Here is a 23,538-nt window from a genome sequence, read left to right as displayed (position 1 = left end):
AATATCATCTACGGTGCGAAGATGATAGATTAATATCAAAATAAGAGGTAGGCAATATTTATTATTCATACTTCTGTCTTTAATCAAATTTCTATTTAGTGTCTTATTAACAAAAATAAAAAAATCAATTTAATTAGTGTCTGTTTGAGAACAGTTTATTTAAATAGTTAATTAAAATAAAATAAACATGTGACTCATTTTAAATCTACAAATAATAAGAAAGAAAAATTAAACTGACTTATAATCAAAATTCAAACGCACATTTAATCTTGAAATGTTTTATTCATTTCTTGGAATGGTAGAAAAAATTATTATTTTTCTTGAAATAATTGATTAAGTAATATTAAAAAAATTAAAGTCATGCATAGTCGTTTCTTTTTAATAAATTCTCTTTCTACATGCATTTTTTGGTCAATGTTGGACTCACTCGTCTCGCCAACCTAGACCTCCCGATCCTCTAGTAATAAATGTTACAATGAGCCAATAACACATTAACAATGGAAATTCTTAGGTACTCTCAGAGTGTGGAGAAATAGTATTCTCTCCTCTCACACTCATGGTGGACCCCACCATGAATTTAATGAGTAAATCTCACCATGAATGTAAGAAGGAGGAGCATTATTCTTCATACTCCGAAAGTACTTAAGAATTACTCCATTAACACATGTTTATCCAATTAATTTGGCATGACTTATTACACATTATTTAGTTCTATTAATTTACCGTTGACATAAGGCCAATACCCCCCCCCCTTTTTTTTTTGATACTGAAAAAGGGAGATTACAAAAGAGCTGGGTTCAACCAGTAGTGTTTAATAGGCACCTGTACTGCCTTTTTAGCAACGTTACATAAAGTTTTAAGCAGCATATGAGGAACAAGGATCATGTGGCAGAGGAGACCATTTTGTACAAGAAAATTTAAATCAGCAAGCCTATAGTTAGTTTGCCAATCAAAAGCCTTCCTGGTATTGAAAAGCTTGACCAATCCTCTGCTATCACTTAGGAACAAAATACTATGAAACCCATGATATTTTGCTGTAAGGCAGGCATCCACCACAGCTTCAAGCAAAAATTCCTCTGCTGCTCCAACTAGGCTACTATTCACAGCAAGGAAGACACTTTCTCCCTGTATGTTGACAGCTTCAAAACCAAAAGCACTTCTATTCCTCTTCTTGTCTCTGAACCCAGTAACTTTGATAATTAATTGCCAGGATCCAACTGCGGATTGGACTGGAGTTGTTGATATTCTTGGGGACTGGTTTGAGCTGAGCTGTTCTGAGAATGCATCCTTATACCTGCAAGATAGAGATTGCGCCATGAGAATTACATTCATAGGATTAGGAGAAATACCCTCATGAACAACTTTGTTCCTGTGATTCCAAATAGACCACAAGGTTGTGAATAATGCTTGCAGATAGTTCATAACATTAGGATCCTTGTTGTTGTGCATGGTGATAACCCCAGTTAGCCACTGCTGCACAGACAAGTTATTGAAGTCAGAAGAGTGTATGGCTAAAGTGGTGCCATGCCAGCAAGCTCTCGAAAAGGAACATAAAAGAAATAAATGAGTGCTGGTCTCCTCATGCTCATTGCAGAAAGGACAATTAGAGTCAGCTGAGATTCCTCTACTCCTAAGATTGGAAAATGTAGGTAAGCTGTCCAGAAGCAACTTCCACACAAAAGTGTTTATTTTCAGAGGGGTTTTCACTTTCCAGAGTTTGGTCCACACCACCTTATAAAAAGGATTATGATTAGAAGGTTGTAATTGCTCTAAGTTAAGAATCTCATAGGCCTTCTTAACATTGTACACCCCATCAGAAGAGTGTTTCCAAACCAATTTGTCCTGAACAGAGTTTGTTTTGGAGATGAGAATTTGAAAGATTTTTCTAGCTAAAGAAGGGGGGTAGAGATCTCTAACTAGATTATAGTTCCAAGAGGCAGATGTGTGGTTAATTAAGTCTCCCACAGTTCCAGTAGGAAGTCTATGGTCTTGAAGATTAAGAGGAGACCATTGAACCCAGTCTTTATGCTTGAGAGGGATATTATAACCATCCCCAATCCACCATCTTCCTTCCCTCAAAGTTGGACATTCTTGTCTAATGATTTTTTTCCAAAACCATGAATGGTGTGGTTTGGGGCAACAATCCTGAATTGGTCCTCTAGGGAAATACTTTGCTTTGAAGGTCCTAGCTAGAAAAGAATGAGGATTATGATGAATACGCCAGAACTGTTTGGTGATCATGGCTTGATTCATTGTTTTGAACTTTTTCAGACCAAGCCCCCCTAGCCTCCTAGGTTGACAAACTCTATCCCATTTGATTAGATGTAATTTCCTTTCCCCAGTCTCATGCCCCCACCAAAAGGCTCTTACAACGGCATCCATTTTGTTGCAAATGGTATCAGGTACCCTGAAACAGGAAAAAGCATAGAGGGGAAGAGATTGGAGAACAAAAGAGATGAGTGTAGTTCTACCAGCTTGTGATAAGAGTTTAGCCTTCCAACCTTGAAGTCTAGAATGGAGCTTATCTACCAGAAAATGAAAGTCTGCGCATCTATTTCCCCTCATCTTAAAAGTCATTCCAAGGTACTTAGCTGGATTCTGAACCAGATTGACATGAAGTGTAGAAGCAAGAGATTCTTTGTCCACAGCAGCCATGTTAGGAGAGCAATAGAGATCCGATTTTTCCAAATTAATTTTCTGTCCAAAGATAGAACAATACCAGTCCAAGATGGCAATCAATTTTGTAACTGACATATCATCCTTTTTGAAAAAGAAAAGAGAGTCATCCGCAAAAAGGAGATGAGTGAATGAGAGACCATTCCTACCAATCTTCACACCTTTTAATTGTTTCTGATTTTCAGCTTGCAATAAGGCAATAGAAAGGATATTGGCACAAAACAGGAATAAATAGGGAGAGAGAGGATCTCCCTGTCGTAGTTCTTGGGAAGGCTTAAAAGAGGATGTTAGATTCCTATTAACAAGCAATGTATAACTAACAGAAGTCACACATTCCATTATCCACTGAATCCATCTTTCCTCAAACTTCATAACAGTAAGGACAGCCTTAAGAAAAGTCCAGTCGACCCTATCATAGGCCTTACTCATGTCAATTTTAAGAACTCCAAAGCAAGCCTGTCTACCTTTTTTCTTCCTAAGCACATCCAGAATCTCATGAGCAATAAGAATGTTATCAGTAATGTTCCTGCCTTTAATGAAAGCATTTTGATAGGGTGTTATAAGGCTGTCCATGAGAGGTTTGAGTCTATTCACTAGAATTTTGGATATGACTTTGTAAATAACATTACAAAGACTAATGGGCCTAAAGTGAGAGACATCATCAGGGAAAGGAATCTTGGGGATAAGGGTGATGAAGGTATGATTAAGAGGTTTAAAAAGTGACCCTGAGTGGAAAAAAGCTTGAACAGTGTTTATAACATCTCACTTAACAATGCCCCAAAATTCTTGAAAGAAGAAGGCTGGAAGACCATCAGGTCCGGGTGCTTTGTGAGAGCCAAGTTGGAAGACATTGTGTTCAATCTCAGTAGGTGTAATGGGAGCATTCAGAAGGCTTCTATGCTGATCAGAGAGAGAAGGATTGGGCAAGGATTGAAGATCATGAACAATATCAAGAAAGTTGGACTGATTATTGTTACTAAAAGAATTTTTGAAATGCCCGACCAAAATACTTTCAATGTCCATTAGATTATCAGTAATGTTTCCATTAGGATCTTTGATTTGTACAATCTTGTTTTTGGCTCTTCTCTGCTTGACAACCGTCTGAAAATATTTTGTATTCCTGTCTCCCTGTATTATCCACTTAGTTCTAGCCTTTTGTGCCCACATTAATTCTTCCTTATTCATAAGGTCTTCCAATTCACTTCTAAGTTGCCTCTCCTTCCTAACATCCTCAATAGAATCTAAGGAATTTTGAATTTGCTGCAACTGAGCCTGTTTAGGCTTAATATCCCTCTCTACCTTCCCAAAAACTGATTTGTTCCATTCAGTAGCAGTTTTCTTGACATTTAGGATTTTATGCCTTAATTGAACAGCCCTAGAACCCGTTGACTTAGTAGACCAGGCTTGTTGAATCATACTCGTACAATTAGGGTGTTTAGTCCACATAAGCTTAAATCTAAAGGGTCTGGATCTGAAGGGGGTTTGGAGTTCAAAGTCCAAAAGGATTGGGCCATGATCTGACCTAATTATTGGGAGATTTCTAAGGGAGTAGAGAGGGTACATGTTGATCCACTCCACTGAAGCAAAAGCCCTATCAATTCTCTCCATAACAAATTCATTCCCCTCCCTGTTATTCATCCAATTGGAGATTAGAAATGACTTGTTGAAAAAGCTTTGCACCCACAATAGTGCCTTGTGAGAAGGAAAACTTTTCCTCATCGTTTAAAACCTGGTTGAAGTCCCCTATACATAACCAACAAGGATGGGCAGAAGCTTTAAGGGAAGATAGTTGTTGCCAAACCTCCTCCCTTTTATCATGTTCAGGGTGTCCATAGACAAAAGTAATAGAAACAGGAAAACCTTTATTATCCAAAAGCTCAGTGTGAATCAAATGATTAGAAACAAAATTAATCTTAAGATTAGGTCTATTCATCCAAGCTAAAATCAGGCCCCCACTAAAACCCATTCTAGGAACTTCCCATCCATCTGAAAACCCACATCTAGTCCACACTTCTTTCCCTTTGCCTTCGACTACCATTAGAAACATAATATCAAGTTTAAATTCATGGGCTTTTGTTGGCATTGTAGAATTGCAGAGGGCTTGCCCAAACCTCTGCAATTCTAGCTTAGGATCCTCATGGCTGCTGGGGAAGCTGATTAGGGTCAGCTTCCCAGCACCCTTTTGGATAAAATGGAGCTTCTACATTTGTATGACAAGCAGAATCAATATTAAAAGATGGAGGATCAATGGTATCAAATTTGGTACCTTCCTTTGAGAAGAATCCACAGAGAAGCTTTTGGCGGATGTTTCTCCCTAGCCGTCCAATATCTATCCTGAATCTCTTCTTAGGAGGCACTTGACTGCTAACCAAATCTGTCCCACACTGCAAATTAATATGTTGACCCGGATCAGAAGCAACTGAAGCAGGAGAGGGTGGGCCAGGACCAAGGTTTGTAATTGCTGTATTATGAATGTTGCTTAGCCCAGTGTCCAAGCTAACTGTACGATTGTGGGCAGACTCCACCTGTGGTTCATCATCTGCTAAGTATTGGATCCAAGACTCATCCTGGCCCAAGTCTTGAATCCTTCTAATCTGAGGACCAGTACTTGAATCACCAACTTCCAATCTAAGTCTATCTCTATCCACTCCTTGGACTAAATTGTCAATAAAAGGATCAGGTATCACAGGTATTTGTCCCCTACTCCATGCATCCCTACATACCCAATCAGGACAGCCTTCATTTAGCCTGTCTAAATTGAACATAAGAACAGTCTCATCACTATCAGTATCAGAGTTGGACCTCGAAATCTCTCTTAAGGTGCTATTAGTCATGAAAGGGCCATGTTCTCCTATCCAAGTCCAATGCAAATTGGATTCTGAAGGTAAAGCACACGGAGGGCGCAGGGTAAAGGTAGCAGAACTCTCAGGATTATGGTCAAGAGGCTGAGAGGTATGCAAAGTATGGTTCGGGTTATGGTTAGTAGAATTGACAGGATTAGGAGGATGATCAGGGGAGGAGGCAGGGGAAATGAGGGGAGATTGAGAAATGGGATGATTACTTAAAGAAAGGGATAAAATTGCTGAATTAAGAGTTGCATGTTCATGTTCAGGTTGGGTGTTGTCCAAAGGAGGTTGAGATGAAAAGATACCTGGTGGAATAGGGATATGTGGAGTCTCTGGGTTAGGAAACAAGGGTAGACTTTCATCTCGGAGGTGTTCAGGGTTGGAGGGGTTAGAAACAGGGGAAGCTGGGGTTGAAACAGGGTGTGCATGTGGGTGATGAGGCTGTTGAAGGTTACCATACCTTACACGGGTAGTCCACCTCCTTCTTTTGTTATAAAAAGCCCTCAACTCGTTGTGAAAATGGGGTTCTAAAGAGTCAAACCCAAACTGTACCTGGTGCATGCGTTGGATCCGGTTTCTCTGATGGATAAGCATTCTCTCGATCTCATCCAAACTCACGTTGCATTGACCCCTCATGTGACCAATTAAACCACAGTGAGTGCACCCAAGTCCGAGTGCCATCATCAAGATTGAGCATAAAACCTGCCATTAATGGCATCCAGGGATCAATTCGAACCCTCACCCTCAAAAATCTAATATTTCTGGGAATACTGTCCTCCCAATCCACTCTTTCCAGAATGCCCATGATTTGACCCATGCGTTCTGCCAACTCAGGATATTGATACTCTAGAGGAAGTCCATGTAATTGAACCCATATAGAGACAAAATTAAGTTGTAAACGACTTACAACCAAGTTAGGCTTCCATTTCTCCAAAATCGGAAGCGCACCATCTACAGCCCATGGGCCCTCAGAGCAGAAATGGTTTAGATCTTCCAGGACTTCAAAATGCAGTATATAGAAAAACGAATCCCTTCCAATGACAGAAACCACACCTCTAATCCTCCATGCAGAGTTGATAATTTGTTGTAGATGGTGAACGGAAAACTTCCTGTAGTCCAAAAGGAATCCAAAGGCACAATGATTCCAGAACTCTCTTTGCATGTTGAGATTCTCAGTATCCGCTTCAATAACTGGCCCATGCCTAGCAAAAGGTGTCTCATAACCATCATTGAACTAAGAAGAGTCATCACTTTCTTTTGTAAATGGGCCAACACTGATATCGGACCCACTGCTTTCAATCCACCCATACTCCCTTGCTGGAATCTGGTCCCCCATGTTCAGCAAGGCAGATAAAGAGCAAGAATTCAAAGAAAACAGAGTAAGACACGGATAGGAAGAAGACAAGGAAAGTTAAAAAAAGAAAAAAGAAAAGGAGACAGGTGGAGAAGAGAAGAAAAGATGGCTAAAAAGTTGAAAACGAAAGGTAGAACAAAGAATAAAGAAAGGTTGAAAAGGAGGCACAATCAATCCACTATACACGGACCAAGCAAACAAGACCCAAAAAACGAAATAAGTGGGTGAACAGAGGTATAAGCTAAAGGGATAGGAGAGTCATAAAGAGAATGGAAAGACAAGAAGGAAGTGAAAGGTAGAGAGATATGGAAAGATATGGGATAACTACGGTAAGGGGAACAACGCCGAAACAAATGGCGCCGTCAAACACAAACGGAGATGAGAGAAAGCTCTCAAGATGAGAGAAGTTATCAACAAGGTTGGCCAATACCCCCCTTGAGAGAAGGCATGACGCATGACACTTACAACTAGACGTTTTTTTTTTTTTTTTTTTTTTGATATATATATATATATATATATTTTTTAAGAGAAGACAAGGTAAGGTGCTTCCTTTATGTCATATTTTTGTGTTATGTTATATTTCTGACCAGTTTCATAGGGTGTGAAGTAAATAAATCTAACTTTTTGAGTTCTACCTATCACTTTAATTTTGTCAATTTTTTATAAGATGGACCCCACAATAACTCATCCTTAAAGAGCACTTATGGCGTCTACTTTGATAATAGCTCTTTATTATCAAACCAAGATATCAATCAGTTTTTTTATGTAAGCGGAAATTGAATTTCAAATCTCTTATTCAACTATAAGAGACTTTTAAAAACTATACATAAAATAGAGGCGAAAACCACATTTTCGTCCCTACATTTTCACGTGATTTCCACTTTGGTCCCTATCTTTTATTTTCACTGCTTTTGATCCCTATTTAGAAAAATACCATCTATTTTAGTCCTTTCCGTCAGTGCCCTAACGGCAAAGTTCTAGGTGGCAGACGGAGTGCATCGCTGGCACACTAAATGCTGACGTCAGCATTAAAATAATAATATAATATAATATTTAGCATTTTAAAAATGCCAAGTCATGTTCTCAAAAAAATGCCAAGTCATCTTTTAAAAACAAAAAATTAATTTATGAATTTTAACTAAATGAAAAAAAAGGAAAAAACAGAAATAAAAACAAAAAATAATATAAATTGAGATCTAGTTTTATTTTGAGTAAGAACAAACAAGAACTCAAACCCAGTCATTATTTTGTTAGCAACCAAACACAATATTAGTTGAAAACCCTTTATTATCAAAAATAATTTTTTTGATATGGGAAAATAAGTAAATAAACCTAGTCAGTGTTTATCAAAAAAAAAAAAAAAAAATTATTGACCCATTGTTCTTTCCCTGACATCAGAAACATGAAATCAACGATTCATCAGAAACCAAGACCCCACAATAGTCCAATGCCTCGCTCTATTCGGAGAAAGACCAAGAGTCATTGATGGGTCTGACCATAGCACATGACCAGGAATCAGATTTAAGCCTTCCCATCGAAGATCAAGAACCGGCCTTCGAGCTCTAGATAAGTCCTCCAAAGACCAAGAGATAATGACTTGGGCTCAGAGTTGAAACTTACTCTACACCTCTTCTTTTGTTTTGCTCTCTTTGATTTGAAGCCTCGCCACCTTCTTCTTTCTTGAATGTTACACCACTACGAGCTGCAGCTATCATTATGCCGGAATCTCAAAAATGCTGGGTTAATGGCTTTGTGGGTATTTTGTTCAAATTTGGGTGGGAGTTGTGTTTGATTTTCTAGGTTTGTGCTCGTTTGTGTTCTAGGTTTGATTTTCTTGTGTTCTTGTGTTTAATTTTCTGGGTTTGTGCTTGAAATTTTTGGGTTTGTGTTAATTTTCTGGGTTTGTATTCTTTGGGTTCTGAAAGTTTTGGGTGCTCAATCTGGGTTTTTTCTCTCATCTCACATTAGATTTTTTTTAAATCTTTTTTTTAACCAATCTATGGTATTTCTAGGTTTTGGCTAATCGTGTGTGTTTCAGCTGATATTGTGTTTGGTTTCCAACAAAACAATGATTGGATTTGTGTTCTTGTCTATTCTTACTCAAAATAAAGCTAGATCTCAATTTATATTATTTTTTGTTTTTATTTATGTTTTTTCCTATTTTTCATTTAGTTAAATTCATAAATTAATTTTTTGTTTTTAAAAAATGACGTGGCATTTTTAAAATGCTAAATAATATATTATATTATTATTTTAATGTTGACGTCAGCATTTAGTGTGCCAACGATGCACTCCATCTGCCACTTAGGACTTTGCCATATGGCACTAATGGAAAGGACTAAAATAGATGTCGTTTTTTTAAATAGAGACTAAAAGCGATGAAAATAAAAGATAGAGACCAAAGTGGAAATAACATGAAAATATAGGGACGAAAATGTGGTTTTCGCCTAAAATAAATAAATAAATAAACAGTTGGAAGAATACTCATTTGTTCACTTCTGTTTGATAGCTATTGCCATTCAGCATTCTTTTTTTTTTTTAAGTGATAAACATTTTATTAGAAAGAAAACATAGAAACCCTCTAATTTCTAAAGATTTTTTTTGGTAAAAATTACACACACACCCATAAGGGAAGTGGCAATAATTAAAGGAACTGCAAGCTAAAATGTAAATAATTTACAAAGTCTACAAAAGAGAAGGGATTGTAACTTTGCCAATATCAGTAGTCCACTCATAAAAAGAAAACAATCATAAATAATTTAGTTGAAGAGTAAACATTAAACAACTCAATGCCATTAAATATGTGATTATTTAGCATTCAATTTAAATGCTTTTGACAACTAATGAGTTTTTGTAATTGAGTTTGAAAGGTGCTGGACTCATGTAATGTTGTAGTTTTCATATATGATATATCTAATTCTCCATTGCTAGGTTATTTATATGCTCAGCATCCTTAAGAATGTAAGTAACTTCTATTATGAAACCAATGCCATGCTAATTAATTGAATGCACTCACCAAGTAAACATTGTTCACAAAACACCAATTGAGGCTTCTATTTTCAATGTTAGCAACATTTATCAATTATTTGTACCTGAGCCACAATATCATTGCCTCTATAGACATTGTTTCAAACAATTGGTGGGCATTGAAAATTAAACGCATAATGTAAGAGAGAGAGAGAGAGAGAGAGAGAGAGAGAGAGAGAGAGAGAGAGAGAGAGAGTCATGTGGTAATGGTAGATGGAGATTAAGGGGTGACCAGTGTTGAGAAGTCGATGAAAGAGAGAGGGATTGGGTTTCTGGGTTACAGAGAAGAGGGCTGGGTTTACAGAGAAGTCGGGGAGAGAGAGAGAGAGAGAGAGAGAGAGAGAGAGAGAGAGAGATTGGGTTTTAGTTTTTAGTTTTTATTTTTTTAATAGGTGATGTAATTAATTAGGGTTAGTTGGGTTAAGTTTACTTAAGTAATCACGTGAAATGCACAAGCCATTTTTTACACATGTCAGTTTATTAGAGCAATTTGTAGCCTTAGGCTACAACTGGTTTTATAGCTAAATTTTGTCCTTAAAAAATAGCTATTTATAAGGAATGATTATTTCCTGTAATAAAAATATAAGCAAACTACTAAATAGCTAAACCATAGGAATAGATTGAAAAATTATTAAATTACAGTACTTATTACAGTCTACCAAACGTATCCTTATTTTTTTGGAATAACCTTAAAAGCAAGTCTTAAAATGTGCCAAATGTGTGTGTAATGTAGTATCATGATAAATTACAAATGTTATTATATTAAATAAATAAAAACAAAGCTTCCAAATATATTTTATTGACATTTACATAATAATAGCATAATAAATTACAAATACTACTTATGGTGCACGATTTACAAAGATTAGTTAAAAAGAAAGAAACTTCCAATTAAATATATTTCATTCATATTCACATAATAATACATGCACGCACATTATAAAAAATCTCACATCAATTATGTCAATTATTTGCAAGTAAATACCTTTTAATATTTAGTAATTTTAAATGTTCTATATTATAAATTTTTTTAAAATTTAAAATCACTTAATTTTACTTTTTAACATGAAAAAATGACTCTATAGTTGTATTTCTATAAATCCATAATTCATTTTTTGGAAAAATCCTAGAGTATTTGACAAATTAACGTGACAATAAATAAATGAAATTATAAATATTAACATGACAATTAATAAATAAGATTAGTGACATTTCAATAAAATAATAAATGAGTATTTGAATTATACATTTCTTGTGATTGGTGACATATCAATTTATAAAACCTAAATAATTTCAAATGCGCTCTAAACAACCCAAATTATTTTTGTTAAAAAAAAAAAAGTTTGCAAATGACTCGAGCTCCTCCTCACAGTGGCGGTTCCATGAAATTTTTAAGGTGTAGTTGTTGACACCCCATTTTGCAACCCGCATTTAACCTCACATAGAGGGTAAAAGGGTAATTTTACCTTGGAAATATGCATCTTTATTCTGGTCACTAGATTATTAATCTCATTTCACTAAAATGATCTTGATGTTGTAACGATCAAATCGACTGGTCATAAACCCTAATTGGACTATCAGATTGAAAGTTATCATCAAATCAAGTTCTAATGGTCGAGATGCACTATCACAAATTAAATCCGACTATATGTGATTATGAACAATTGATTTCAATTGATTATAATTATAATCAATTTGAGAATGATGATGTGTCATAATTTCATTGGTTAGGACTACATTTTATGGTAGGATTGCACATACCTAATTAACTACATAGTTAAACATTAATTATTCAATGAGTAATTTGTGCAATTATCTTTTAATTAGGGTAAATTTGGAACCAATTAAGTCCGAAATGAGAGTGATTGGAGCCATTTAATGTTAATTGGGAGCTAATTTAGGACCTATTAATGTTAATTGTATTGAAATCATTTTCTAACAAATGACCTCTGCTCACCATTTTATTGATATCTCCCTGAATATTTTGAATCTGTGAATGAAGTTAATTTTTTCAGGAATTAGACATCCGGGGCTTCAATTTGAGCACAAGAACTAGACAATTTCGATCAGAATTGAGTCAGATATGATTATTCAAAATTGGCTCTATAGACTGTTATAGTAGCTGCGGGAAAACCGAATTTTGGCTTGCTCCTCACTCCCACCGATCTTTCCATTTAATGCACCAAATTTCCCCCAAGGCTAAAATGAGGTCTAGGTTCATGATTCTTTGTCAACCCTCATTAAATGGTCTTCCATTCATATATCCTCTACCACTACTATATAAACCCCCCCTCCTTCATTTCAAATAACACAAAACCCCCCTCTCTTCTCCTCTCTTGAGTTCTAGGAAGTTGAGTAGTCTTGTCATATCTTGGTTTTCTTAAGACTTTAGGTATTGAGTGAGACTCACTCTTCCTTTCCTAACTCTTCTTTTTCTTCACCCTTAGGACCTCCCTCAAGAGTCTTCTCCTCCACCTTATGGATCTTACATGAAGGTATAATCTCTTTCTCTAATTGTTTTTGTGTTGTCATGATGAGAGTTTAAGATTAAAGCATGATAATAATCATTTAAATTCCTTTGAATATGTTTGAATGTTTTTTTTTTTTTTTTTTTTTTGCTGGGTAAGTGTTTATGCAAGGGATAGAACCCTTGAGTTGAAAGTCACTAGCATGACTAGGTACTACTTGGGCCAGTAGGCCCGGTGGTTATGTTTGAATGTTCTTAATTGTTCTTATATGTTCTTCACATGTACTTGGTTGTTCATCACATGTTCATTCATAACACTAGTTTCGATCTTAAATTCACATAAAAAACATGAAAAATATGTTTGTTTAATAATTCTTTTAAATTCTTGAATCTAGGATATCACCATCCACACACATTCGTTAGAATTTATTTTTCAATCCAAGTGCAATACTTAATAAATTGAATTGGGGTGTATCACATGCACACACATCAAATTCAACATGCAAATTGATTGACATATTGGATAATATGATATGAATGTTGACCATCATAGTCTAGAAGACCGGTTTCACCGGGTAAGGTGGGTACCTAACACCTTTCCACCTTGTAGCATAGCCTCCGAGCTTAGATTAAGGGTTAGTAAATCGAATGCTTATCCATGTAATTTTCAATTTTTAGATTGTAACTAGGAAACAAAACCATGTACTTTATCTTAGATTGTATCTAGGACCAAAGTCATGTAATTTTTTATGATTGGTGTAAATTCAATTTCAAATTAATAAAATGAGGAATTTTTCAATTTTAGTTTTCTTATTTATCCCAATAATTAAATAAGTGGCGACTCCATTGTAAAACCTTTAATCTAAAGGGGTAAATATAACTAATCGAACCTCTATTTTGAGAGGTAATAACACGACTCCACCCATTCACGTGGGTTTGGCCCAACATCCTATAAAAACGGGTTGGGGGGCGTGGTCTCTCATAGTAGTCCTTTAGAAACTTAAACTACACAATCTAATAAAAAAAGAATTTCATATATTGATAACCAAAAAAAAAAACATAAAGTTTTACAAATCTCTTCTATGAGTTTTCATATTTTGAAATCGTTGAATAATAATCTCATTATCAATATTACAAGTTACATCTCTTTTAATGTACACAACCAAACTATAAGTTCAATTGAAATATTATTTCTTAATACAATAAAGATAATAATTATTAAAAAAATCTCTCTCTCTCCCCCGTAGGAGTCTCTCTCTCTCTTTTCTGGTAAGAGTTTTTTCTCCTCTCCTTTTTTGGCAAAGTTTTTCCTTCCCCTTCTGGAGCGTCTCACCCCCCCCCCCTAGACATACACCTTCCCTCACTATGGAACAGGAGGTTGTTAATAGTCTTCAAAATCTCTACCTCACCAAGGAAGAAGAAGCAAAAATACCAATCTTAGATCATAGCAGGGCAGAACTTTTAGAGGAATGTTCTCTAAGCTTGTTTGGAAGGCTACTTTCAAACAGACAACAAAACACAAGAGCTCTAAAAAGCACACTTAGGGCGGCATGGAAGATGGGATTGTAGCTAAGAATAATTGAGGTAGGAAACAACACTTTTCAGTTTAAGTTTGGCTCTCATTACCAGATAAAATGGGTGGAAAATTGTGGGCCATGGAACTTTGAAAACAATCTGCTACTTCTATGCAGATGGAAAAAGGGTCTCATATCTGAAAATATTGTTTTCACCCACTTCCCATTTTGGGTACAACTATGGGGCTTACCTTTTGAGCTCATGTCTGAAGTGGCTGGTCGAGATATAGGAAATAGCATGGGGCAATTTATTGAGATGGACAAGCGAGCTAACTAGTCTGATCAAGCGAAATTTATGCGCATAAGAGTAGAACTTCCAGTTGACAAGCCACTTCAGAGGGGAGGAAATGTTGTTGGCGTAGAAGGTGATAAATATTGGGTTCACTTCAAATATGAAAGGCTCCCAACGTTTTGCTTCCTTTGTGGTAAGATAGGTCATGATAATAAGCATTGTAAAGCTGGCTCAGATAGACAGAATGCTACGGCCCAATATGGAGAATGGCTAAGGGTGTATGGCACTTCTAAATGTGGAAACAACGGGCCAAAGAGCTTCTCAAACTGCAGCCATAATACCGGCGGTGATAACCGTGGTAGTGAAACAGGCAAAACTTTTGAAAATGTGCTCCATTCTACTCTGGCATCGCACGTTGTGGAAAGCACCAGCAACGGCAGTGTGCAAAGCTCAAAAAATTTTAAAAATTCAAATGCCCCTGGCATGTCAGATCAGATGGTGGGATGTGACACATTGGGCTTTTCGGAGTGTCAGGGAGTAGTAAGTGGGGTTGGATTAGACAATTTGGAGGCAGGGAAGCAGGTTCTGAAGTAAGAAGTGGTCCCACATGATTGGGGGGGGGGGGTCTTCACCTGCCCCTATGGAAGTCTCTGAAATGCGGGAATGCATAAGTGATGGGTTATCTAAAATGGCCCAAAGTGCACAGGAGACTTTTGATCCACCTAAGGTAACAAGCCCACACAAGCCTATGAAGTCGGCCCAAGCTTATGAAGCCAATAAAGAACAACAGCCAGATCAAGGGCTTATGAAAGCCCAAGTTGGAAGAGGCCATATAAAAAACTTGTTAGAGAGCAAGGTCTAACCCAAGGTAAGGACTCTGAAGCCCAAAATTCAATTGTAGGATTTAAACGTCTGGGGTCTCAAATTTTCTCAGAATGTGAAGAGAAGGTAGCTAGAAAAAAGAAGTGTGATGGTCTGGTTGGAAGTCCCAATGATGAAAATATATTGGCGGTGGCTGCTATGTAGCACCGCCAGGAGCCATGAATTTGTTAGGATGGAACTGCCGAGGGCTTGGGAACCCCTGGTCAATTCGAGCGTTGCATGATCTTGTGCAACAATGGGCTCCCAAAATAGTTTTCCTATCGGAAACTAAGCTAAAAACTAAGTGTATGGAAAGAATTAGAGATTGGATTGGGTTTGCAAATGGGTTGTTTGTTCCAAGTTGTGGAGGTTTGGCGCTCCTTTGGACAAGGGAAACTGACTTAGAAATCAAAAGTTTTGGTAATCATCACATTGATGCGATAGTAACAGAGACAAACTCATATTTTAAATGGAGAACCATTCCCAGACTCATTTAAGGCAATTCTTGTGGGACTTACTTGCTTTTTTGAAAAACCGGTACCAACTTCCATGGATTTGTTTTGGAGACTTTAACAAGATTTTATCCATGGAGGAAAAATCAGGTGGGTTGCTGTGTTCTCAGAGGCAGATGGTAAAGTTCAGAAACGTGGTTAACTATTGTGGCTTTAAAGACTTAGGCTATGTGAGGCCGGATTTTACCTGGTGCAACATGCAAGAAGGTGCTGGTAGGATGTATCTTCGGCTTGACAGAGTGTTTGCTACAAGTGACTGGGTTGATAAATTTGGTGAGGTCAGAGTCCACCATCTTGTTGATTCCACTTTAGATCATTGTGCTCTATTTTTATTCGATCCTAAAGCTCCCAAAATACCACATGCACGTCGATTCCATTTTGAGTCCATGTGGATGAAGAGGGAGGAATGTAAGGAAATTATTGAAGCGGCTTGGTGCTCTAGAAGCAATTTGAGTATGCCAAAAGGGATTGCTTCTACTCTATCTGCTTGTGCAGCTGATCTTAAGGCTTGGAGTTTAGCTGCTTTCGGGCAAATCCCAGAGGTAATCCAGGAAAAAAGAAAGAAGCTCAGTTCCCTGATTCAGCTGGATAATGATGGGTCTTTGGGTGAAGAAATAAATCAGGTAAGAAAGGAAATCAATGATCTCCTAGATAGCAAGGAAATTTACTAGGGACAATGTTCAAAAGCTCACTGGCTCAGAGAGGGAGATAAAAATACCAAGTTTTTTCATGCAAGGGCTTCTGAAAGACGAAAGCAGAATACAATATTGGGTATCTGGGATAAAGATGGAAACTGGTGTGGGGATCAGGATAGTATTGCCAACGCTGCCATTTGCTATTTTGAAGAGATATTCTCCACCTCTCATCCGAGTTAGACAGAAAATGTAATTGCTCCCATCCCATCCTTGGTTACTCCTGAGATGAATTCAGAGCTTTCTCGTGCCTTCACTAGAGAAGAAGTAGCTTTCGCCCTCAAGCAGCTCCACCCTTCAAAATCACCTGGCCCCGATGGTATGTCAGCTCTCTTTTTTCAAAAATACTGGAGTATTGTAGGCGCTAATATTTCAAATATGGCTCTAAATATTCTTAATTCTGGCATGTCTTTATCTGATATTAATAGAACTAATATTGCTCTTGTGCCAAAAATTAATAATCCCCCAAAGAATGACTGATTTTAGGCCAATAAGTCTATGCAATGTGGTTTATAAGCTTGTCTCAAAAACTCTAGCTAATCGTCTTAAAGCTATCCTTCCTTATATTATTTCAGAAAATCAAAGTGCATTCATAGCTGATAGGCTTATCACTGACAGTGTATTGGTGGCATATGAGATTATGCATTTCCTAAAGCACAAGAAAGGGGGGAATGATAGTTTTATGGCTGCGAAGTTAGACATGAGTAAAACTTTTGACAGAAGTGAATGGACATTTGTTAAAAAAGTCATGAGGAAGATGGGATTTAATGAGAATTGGATCGCTTTAGTGATGAAGTGCATTTCCTCTGTGTCGTACTCAGTCATCATCAATGGCACAACGTATGGAAATATTGTTCCAACTAGGGGACTCCGACAAGGCGACCCGCTATCTCCGTATTTATTCCTATTATGTGCAGAGGGCTTCTCTGCCCTCATTAATGAAGCGACAAGGAATAATCAGCTCAATGGCATCTCCATTGTAGAGGGGCTCCAAGGATCACTTATTTCTTCTTTGCAGACGATAGCCTCCTTTTCTATAAGGCCAATAGTAATGAGTGTAACAAGCTGAAAGAAATTCTTAGTATGTACGAGTCAGCTTCAGGACAGAAAATCAACACTGACAAATCTTCTATATTTTTCAGCCCAAATACCTCCTAAGAACTCAAAGATGAAATTCTAAGCATTCTTGGGTCAATGCAGGACTCTAGTCATACTAAGTACCTTGGCCTCCCCTCTATTATTGGTAGATCAAAGAAGCTTATCTTTGCGGAGATCAAGGAAAAGGTAAGCAAGAAGCTGGCTAGCTGGAAGGGTAAATTGCTCTCTATGGAGGGAAAGGAAATACTAAGTCATTCCCACTTACACGATGAGCTGCTTTCAACTCCCAAAGAGTCTCTGTGATAACTTAGAAAAAATGACGAGTTTTTGGTGGGGGCAGAAGCATCAGGAGTCCAAAATGGCCTGGGTTGGTTGGAAGACAATGTGCAAACCCAAGTCATAAGGGGGCATGGGTTTTAGAAACTTGCAGGCCTTTAATCTTGCTTTGCTCGCAAAACAAGCCTGGAGAATCCTTTCAAATCCAAGCTCCCTAGCTGCCCGCATCCTCAAGGCGAAATATTTCCCATTCTGTAACATGCTCCATGCAAATCTAGGAATCAGCCCCTCGTTCACCTGGCAGAGTATTTACAATAGCCTGGAGGTTTTACGAAGTGGAACAAGATGGAGAGTGGGAAATGGGCATGTAATCCACATTTGGGATGACAAATGGCTCCCAAGCCCCTCCACATACAAGGTCATTTCCCCCCCGCCCCATTGTAGATTACCCAATGGTCTCCTCCCTCATTGATCCGGTGACTAGATGGTGGAATGTTGAAACTGTCCAAGCACTTTTCTTGCCTTTTGAGGTTGATTTGATCTTGAAAATCCCCCTATGTCACAGTCTACCTGAAGACAAACTCATTTGGATGGGGAACAAGAGAGGTGTTTTCACAGTTAAGAGTGCTTATTACATTGCATCCAATCTCCTTGACACGAGGAAAGAAGGGGATTGCTCCTCTGGTGATTCAAATGCTTAGATTTGGAGGAAAATCTAGTCCCTAAAGCTCCCAACGATGATTAAGATTTTCTCTTGGCGTGCTTGTGTAAATGGCCTTCCCGTGCTCACCAATATGGCTGCAAAAGGCATACAAACCTCTAGTATCTGCCCAATCTGTGATGAGAAGCTAGAAACCCTTATTCATGCTTTAATCTCTTGCGACTTTGCACTCTCGGTTTAGTCCTTATGGCAAGACTGTCCCATCGAGAAACAGCTGAATGTGAAAGATTTCAATGAGTTAGTACACCATTTTTGTTCTTCTCCAATGGACAAGCACCTGGAATTTTTCTTTGCCATTGCCTGGTCGGTTTGGTATAATAGAAATAAGATTATTCATGATGGGGGTGGTCTACCCCCTATTCAGATCTGGGTTTCTGCTAAGAATGTTGTTGAAGATTTCAAAGAGGCTACCACGTGGGATTTTCCTATTTTGCAGTCTCCCCATCGTGGTTGGGTTGCTCCCCTATCGGGCTTTGTCAAGGTTAACGTGGATGGTGCTTCTTCCATTGATGGCAGCGGCAACTTTGGTGTCGGGGTGATCATTTGTGATGAAGCAGGTGGGGTGGTTGCCGCTCTCTGTAAGGCTTTGCCATCGCATTACCCAGCTGAGTGCACTAAGTTTTTTGCTTTGGAGCATAGTGTACTCTTGGCTCAAGAGTTGAATCTTTCTCATGTTAATTTTGAGTCTGATGCTACCTCAGTCATCTCAGCGATCTCTCAAGGCCATTATGGTGGCTCAATGGGTCATCTAGTTCAAAGCATTTAGCTCTCAAGGTCTTATTTTTCTTGTTGCTTATTTCAACACGTGAAAAGGGATTACAACAGGGCTGCCCACAAGCTAGCCCAAGTTGCCAAATGTAACCAAGTTTCTAATCTTTGGAAGGGTGTTATCCCACCCTTTTTAGTTCATTTGTTTCAATCAGGCCTAGGATGAGTCTGTTAGCTATTGGCCTGTGTTGTACTCCTTTTCTTTGTGAATGAAATTATCAGTTTCTTCTCCAAAAAAAAAAAAGATAATAATTATTATTGTGTCCTTAATATGACTCTATTAACAATGCAAGCCAACATAAAATTTTATTGGTTAGTTGTTTCATTATTTTTCTTTATTGACCACTACCAGAGTAGTAGTTTAGCACACCCCACAACAATAAAAAGCAAGTATTAGACAACTTTTATAGGAAGTAGTTTTTTTTAACTTAGGCATGATCTAATGGATTTTGATATTCATATTGCAGCTGTGGTCGCACTAGGATTTGTGGTAGTCAACATAACTTTTCATAATACTGTTGCGGTAATTAAGCACCAAGCAGTGGTAGTTCGAAAGAGACATAATATCTATTTTCTTGTTAGGAATATGAACCGGCAAGCCTGAAGCCATAGGAAATGTTTGCATCTTTGAACTAAAGCCAAATTGTGATCATATAATTTGTTATATAAATGAATTTACGGTTGTTAACTTGTTATGATTTCTCCAAATAGTTTAAAAATGTAAACTCTATCTTCAATTTTTCACTCAACTTCTGCCTCAATTTGGCTAAGCAACATCTGACCCATCACCCATGTTATATATTATTAGGGAAAAGTTAACAGATACTCTAAGCAAATTTTAATGGAAACCATTTTAGAAAAGCTTTTAAGGAAAAAGAAAAAAAAAAGTTAATATTTTGATTTTTTTTTTTTTTTTTTTTTTCATGAAAGTGGTATAAAATTAAATTTTCCTAAAATTGTTTAATATTAGCAATTGCTCTAAGAACATCCATTAACAAGACCAATATTATTAACACCTGGGAGGGTTGCTTTAAACCATCTATCATTGCTGGTTCAGTGTCTGAGATGTCCCACCTTGTGCTAGAGTAAGTTATAATAACGTGTTGAAAATTGGTTCTAGCAAAAAAGCTCAGGAACTTGTCAATTTCCAAACGGTGTATTTTTCATACAAATTTCTTTCTTGATTTGTGGGTTAGTAGTGGTCCCAGTGCCATTTTTATTGGCTTCTTGTGTTAATTTCTTAGGGTATGGACAAAGACTTTTAGAATTAACTGTCACTTGTGATTTGTGATAATGTTCATGTCTCTAAGTCAGTCATCCAATTTACTAGTAGCAGTCTCTGTTGATTTTTTAGTCCTCAGTGGAATAAAAAAAAAAAGTTTCTATTCTTCGATCTTGATTGAAAATAATTGACATTCTTGTATTAAGTAATTTAAGTGTACAATACAGTTGATCCTCACTGGTCAAAACCAAGCTGTACATGTACTTTGTAGAAGCTTGGCCATTACATCCTTATTATACTTAATTAAACAATTAATGATGACAAAATAAATAAATAATAAAGAATATGTGAAAGAACAAAGTCACAAACAGCTAGCTATAGCCTATATATACCTAAGAAACTCCTCAAAAGAAGCCACCAATGTAAGGTACTCCCGTTTGAGGCAACCAATCATCAGCCAGCAAGAAGTTAGCCACAGTGAAATTAGCAGCTTCCGTAGCATTATTAATCACATGGTAAGTAGGCCATGAAACTCTGTTCGTAGTGTTTGATCCAGGTCCCGTGTTATCATACTCGGCATAATACAATGTGCTTAGTGCAAAATCTCCACTCCAAGCAATCCAACCAGCAGGGTTTATCAAACTATCCATGAAAGTTTCCATATAAACTGTCCTAGAGTAATTCTTCCATGGCCTTCCTAGGTACGTCTGAAAAGTAATGTTGCTCGAAGCCAACTCATCGGCAGCTCTAATAGAACAATTTTGAATCGAGGTACCCGTGTTTTGATTCGGATCGCTTCGACCTTGTGCTGTGATGGCATTGAACTGTCCACTCATTGGTAGTCGGGGGTATATGTTACAATTTTGAAAAACAGCCACTGCGTTACCAAATATGAAATCTACTGTGCCATATATGTCACACTCTCTATAAAATTGCCTTTGAGTATGTGTATATAAGGTGTCTTGATAGGCTTCAAAGCTGCAGCTATAAAATGTGGACAAATCAGCTCCATTTCGAACTGCTACTGCTTGGTGCTTAATTGCCCCAGCAGTATTGCGAAAAGTTATGTTTACTGCCACAAACCCTGTTGCGACCACAGCTGCAATTTGAATATCAAAATCCATTAGATCATGCCTAGGTTAAAAAAAAACCACTTATTGTAAAAGTTGTCTACTACTTGCTGCTTCTTGTTGGCTCTTGTTTTATTTATTTTTAATCTGCCCCTCCCTCCTTTGTTTGAAAGTAATATTTTATTTATTAATTTATTTGAATTTGATTTAAATAATGTAATTCAAAATTTTGTTTTCACTCATATATTAAATATTACTATCTTATAAGATTATGTTTTCTTAAGGGAATGCCATAACTTGTACAATAAATATAATAAATTTGGCATTGTTAAAAAAATTTCGTCATTATTAAAATGACTTGTTGATTACAATCACATAAAATAATAATAATGTCTTTAATGAATTATGTGAAAATGATGTTATATTTAATATAACTTGTCTTATCAACAAATTTTTATTTTTAATTTAAAAGTCAATATTTTCCTAACTCCTAACTATGACCATATTATATACTTATCATATACATAGAACATATTTGTCAAAGAAAAAATATTTGTCAAAGAAAAAAAAACGAACATATATATTATATTCGAATGGCATACTAAATTATCGAAAATTGAGCCGTTTAGTTGACTTTTGCAGCTTAGAATCTAAATACGTAATAATGGTTCTTACCAAATGTTGCAGAATTGAAGGTTGTGGAGTTGTCCACGAAGCTGCGGTTGCCTGTGATAATTGTCTGATTGATACCATCTCCTACCATCATCAAGTTCTTCTTGTTCTTGGCAATGGACACATACTCTTCATACACACCAGCCGTGACATAGATCAAGAAGTACCCATCAGTAGCGGCAGAATTGTTTGGAGCTGCAGAAATAGCATCATTGATGGTGGTGAAGTTTCCACTTCCATCTTGACTCACAGTCACGATGTCAGACACCGCAACCTCCTCATCAACACCCTGTGACTGAATTAGCTTTCTCCGACTAACTGACTCGTATATTGCTTGTGTCTTGCTTGACATCTTTAAGGGTAAGCGTCCATTTCGGAAACTATGTTGTTTCTTAATAGGTTTCCATGTTGTGTTTTGCTTTTTCTTAGGCACCCACCCCTTGGTGAAAAGAGCCAGAGAGACACTGTATAGTTTAGTGTCATTTGAAAGTGGGAGAGTGAGGCCTTTCCTTACGCTCCAAGCTGAAGCTGTGACTTGTAGGCCATCCAAACAAGTTTGCTCATTGGTTAGAATAGCACTAAGCAAGGTTTGGATGTCCTCAGCTTTTGCACTAGAAAGAGTTTTACTAGTGTTGTTCATAGTTTGGAATGAGCTCAAGAGGAAATCCATGTTGAGTTCAGCTAGTTGCTTGCAATCTTCGAGGGCTTGAATTGCTGAATTTGTTAAAGAGGAGCTTTGCTTTAGATACTTGTCTATCATTGACAAAAACTTGCGGGATTGAGACAGAGATTTTCGGACTGTGTACCTGCCATAGTCATAGACATTGGCGGTTTGGTTAGGGAGCACTGTTTTGCAAAAGTGAGGATCTGGGGTGGACTTGCAAATGGTTCCTGGTGAGACTGGGCTGGTTAAATTGCTCTGTGTATCAGCAAAAGATAGAGAGGCAAACAAGGCAAGGAAAACGAAACGTGAAAATGTAAAGAAAGTGAAGAGCTTTGAAGCCATTGGGGTTTCAAAAAGAGAGAGTTCAAAAAATATATGTGATGTGGAGGTGGAATTTACTCAATACATTAGGCTTAATTTATAGGGAAAGGGAGAGAGCTCGATGAGATTAAAAAAAAATGGAAAAGAGAGAGAGATTTAATTTACATGGGGATATTGAATATGTGAAGTCAACGTTTATGATTTTTCCAAAAGCGCGTTGGTCTTGGGATTGATGTTAGTCAACTTAATCTATTGGTTGCCACGGAGAATGAGGCAGCAAGCTGTAATCCAAATGTTAATTAATTAGTGAATCTAATAGAACTTAAACTAATCACAAATCTAATCTTTTGCCTAATTAATCACATTCTTTGTTGTGGGGTACTACTATATATGCATGTATGTGTTATCTTTTGTCAAACATGGGGTAGATGCCAGTCATATTGGTGACAAATCCAAGTACAATCTGCCCATTAAAATATAAGTAG

At 37.2% G+C, this 23,538-nt stretch overlaps 2 protein-coding genes across 2 annotated transcripts; both read right to left on the bottom strand.

Annotated features, from left to right (window-relative positions):
- Positions 1-780: 780 nt before the first annotated feature.
- LOC115970483 lies at positions 781-3,249 on the bottom strand. Its single transcript, XM_031090112.1, has one exon. It carries the CDS (start codon positions 3,247-3,249, stop codon positions 781-783), a length of 2,469 nt encoding a protein of 822 aa, XP_030945972.1.
- Positions 3,250-20,511: 17,262 nt separating this feature from the next.
- Positions 20,512-23,166, bottom strand: LOC115970798 (probable pectinesterase/pectinesterase inhibitor 7). Its single transcript, XM_031090411.1, has 2 exons — positions 22,072-23,166; positions 20,512-21,425 (listed from the first exon to the last, which is right to left on the bottom strand). Exons 1-2 carry the CDS (start codon positions 23,072-23,074, stop codon positions 20,731-20,733), a joined length of 1,698 nt encoding a protein of 565 aa, XP_030946271.1. The 5' UTR covers positions 23,075-23,166; the 3' UTR covers positions 20,512-20,730.
- Positions 23,167-23,538: the final 372 nt, after the last annotated feature.

Source organism: Quercus lobata, chromosome 12 (genome assembly GCF_001633185.2).
Source record: "Quercus lobata isolate SW786 chromosome 12, ValleyOak3.0 Primary Assembly, whole genome shotgun sequence".
In the NCBI taxonomy this organism is placed as follows: Eukaryota; Viridiplantae; Streptophyta; class Magnoliopsida; order Fagales; family Fagaceae; genus Quercus; species Quercus lobata.
Note: the sequence above shows the minus strand (reverse complement) of the source record. Positions and strands in the feature narration are given on the sequence as shown.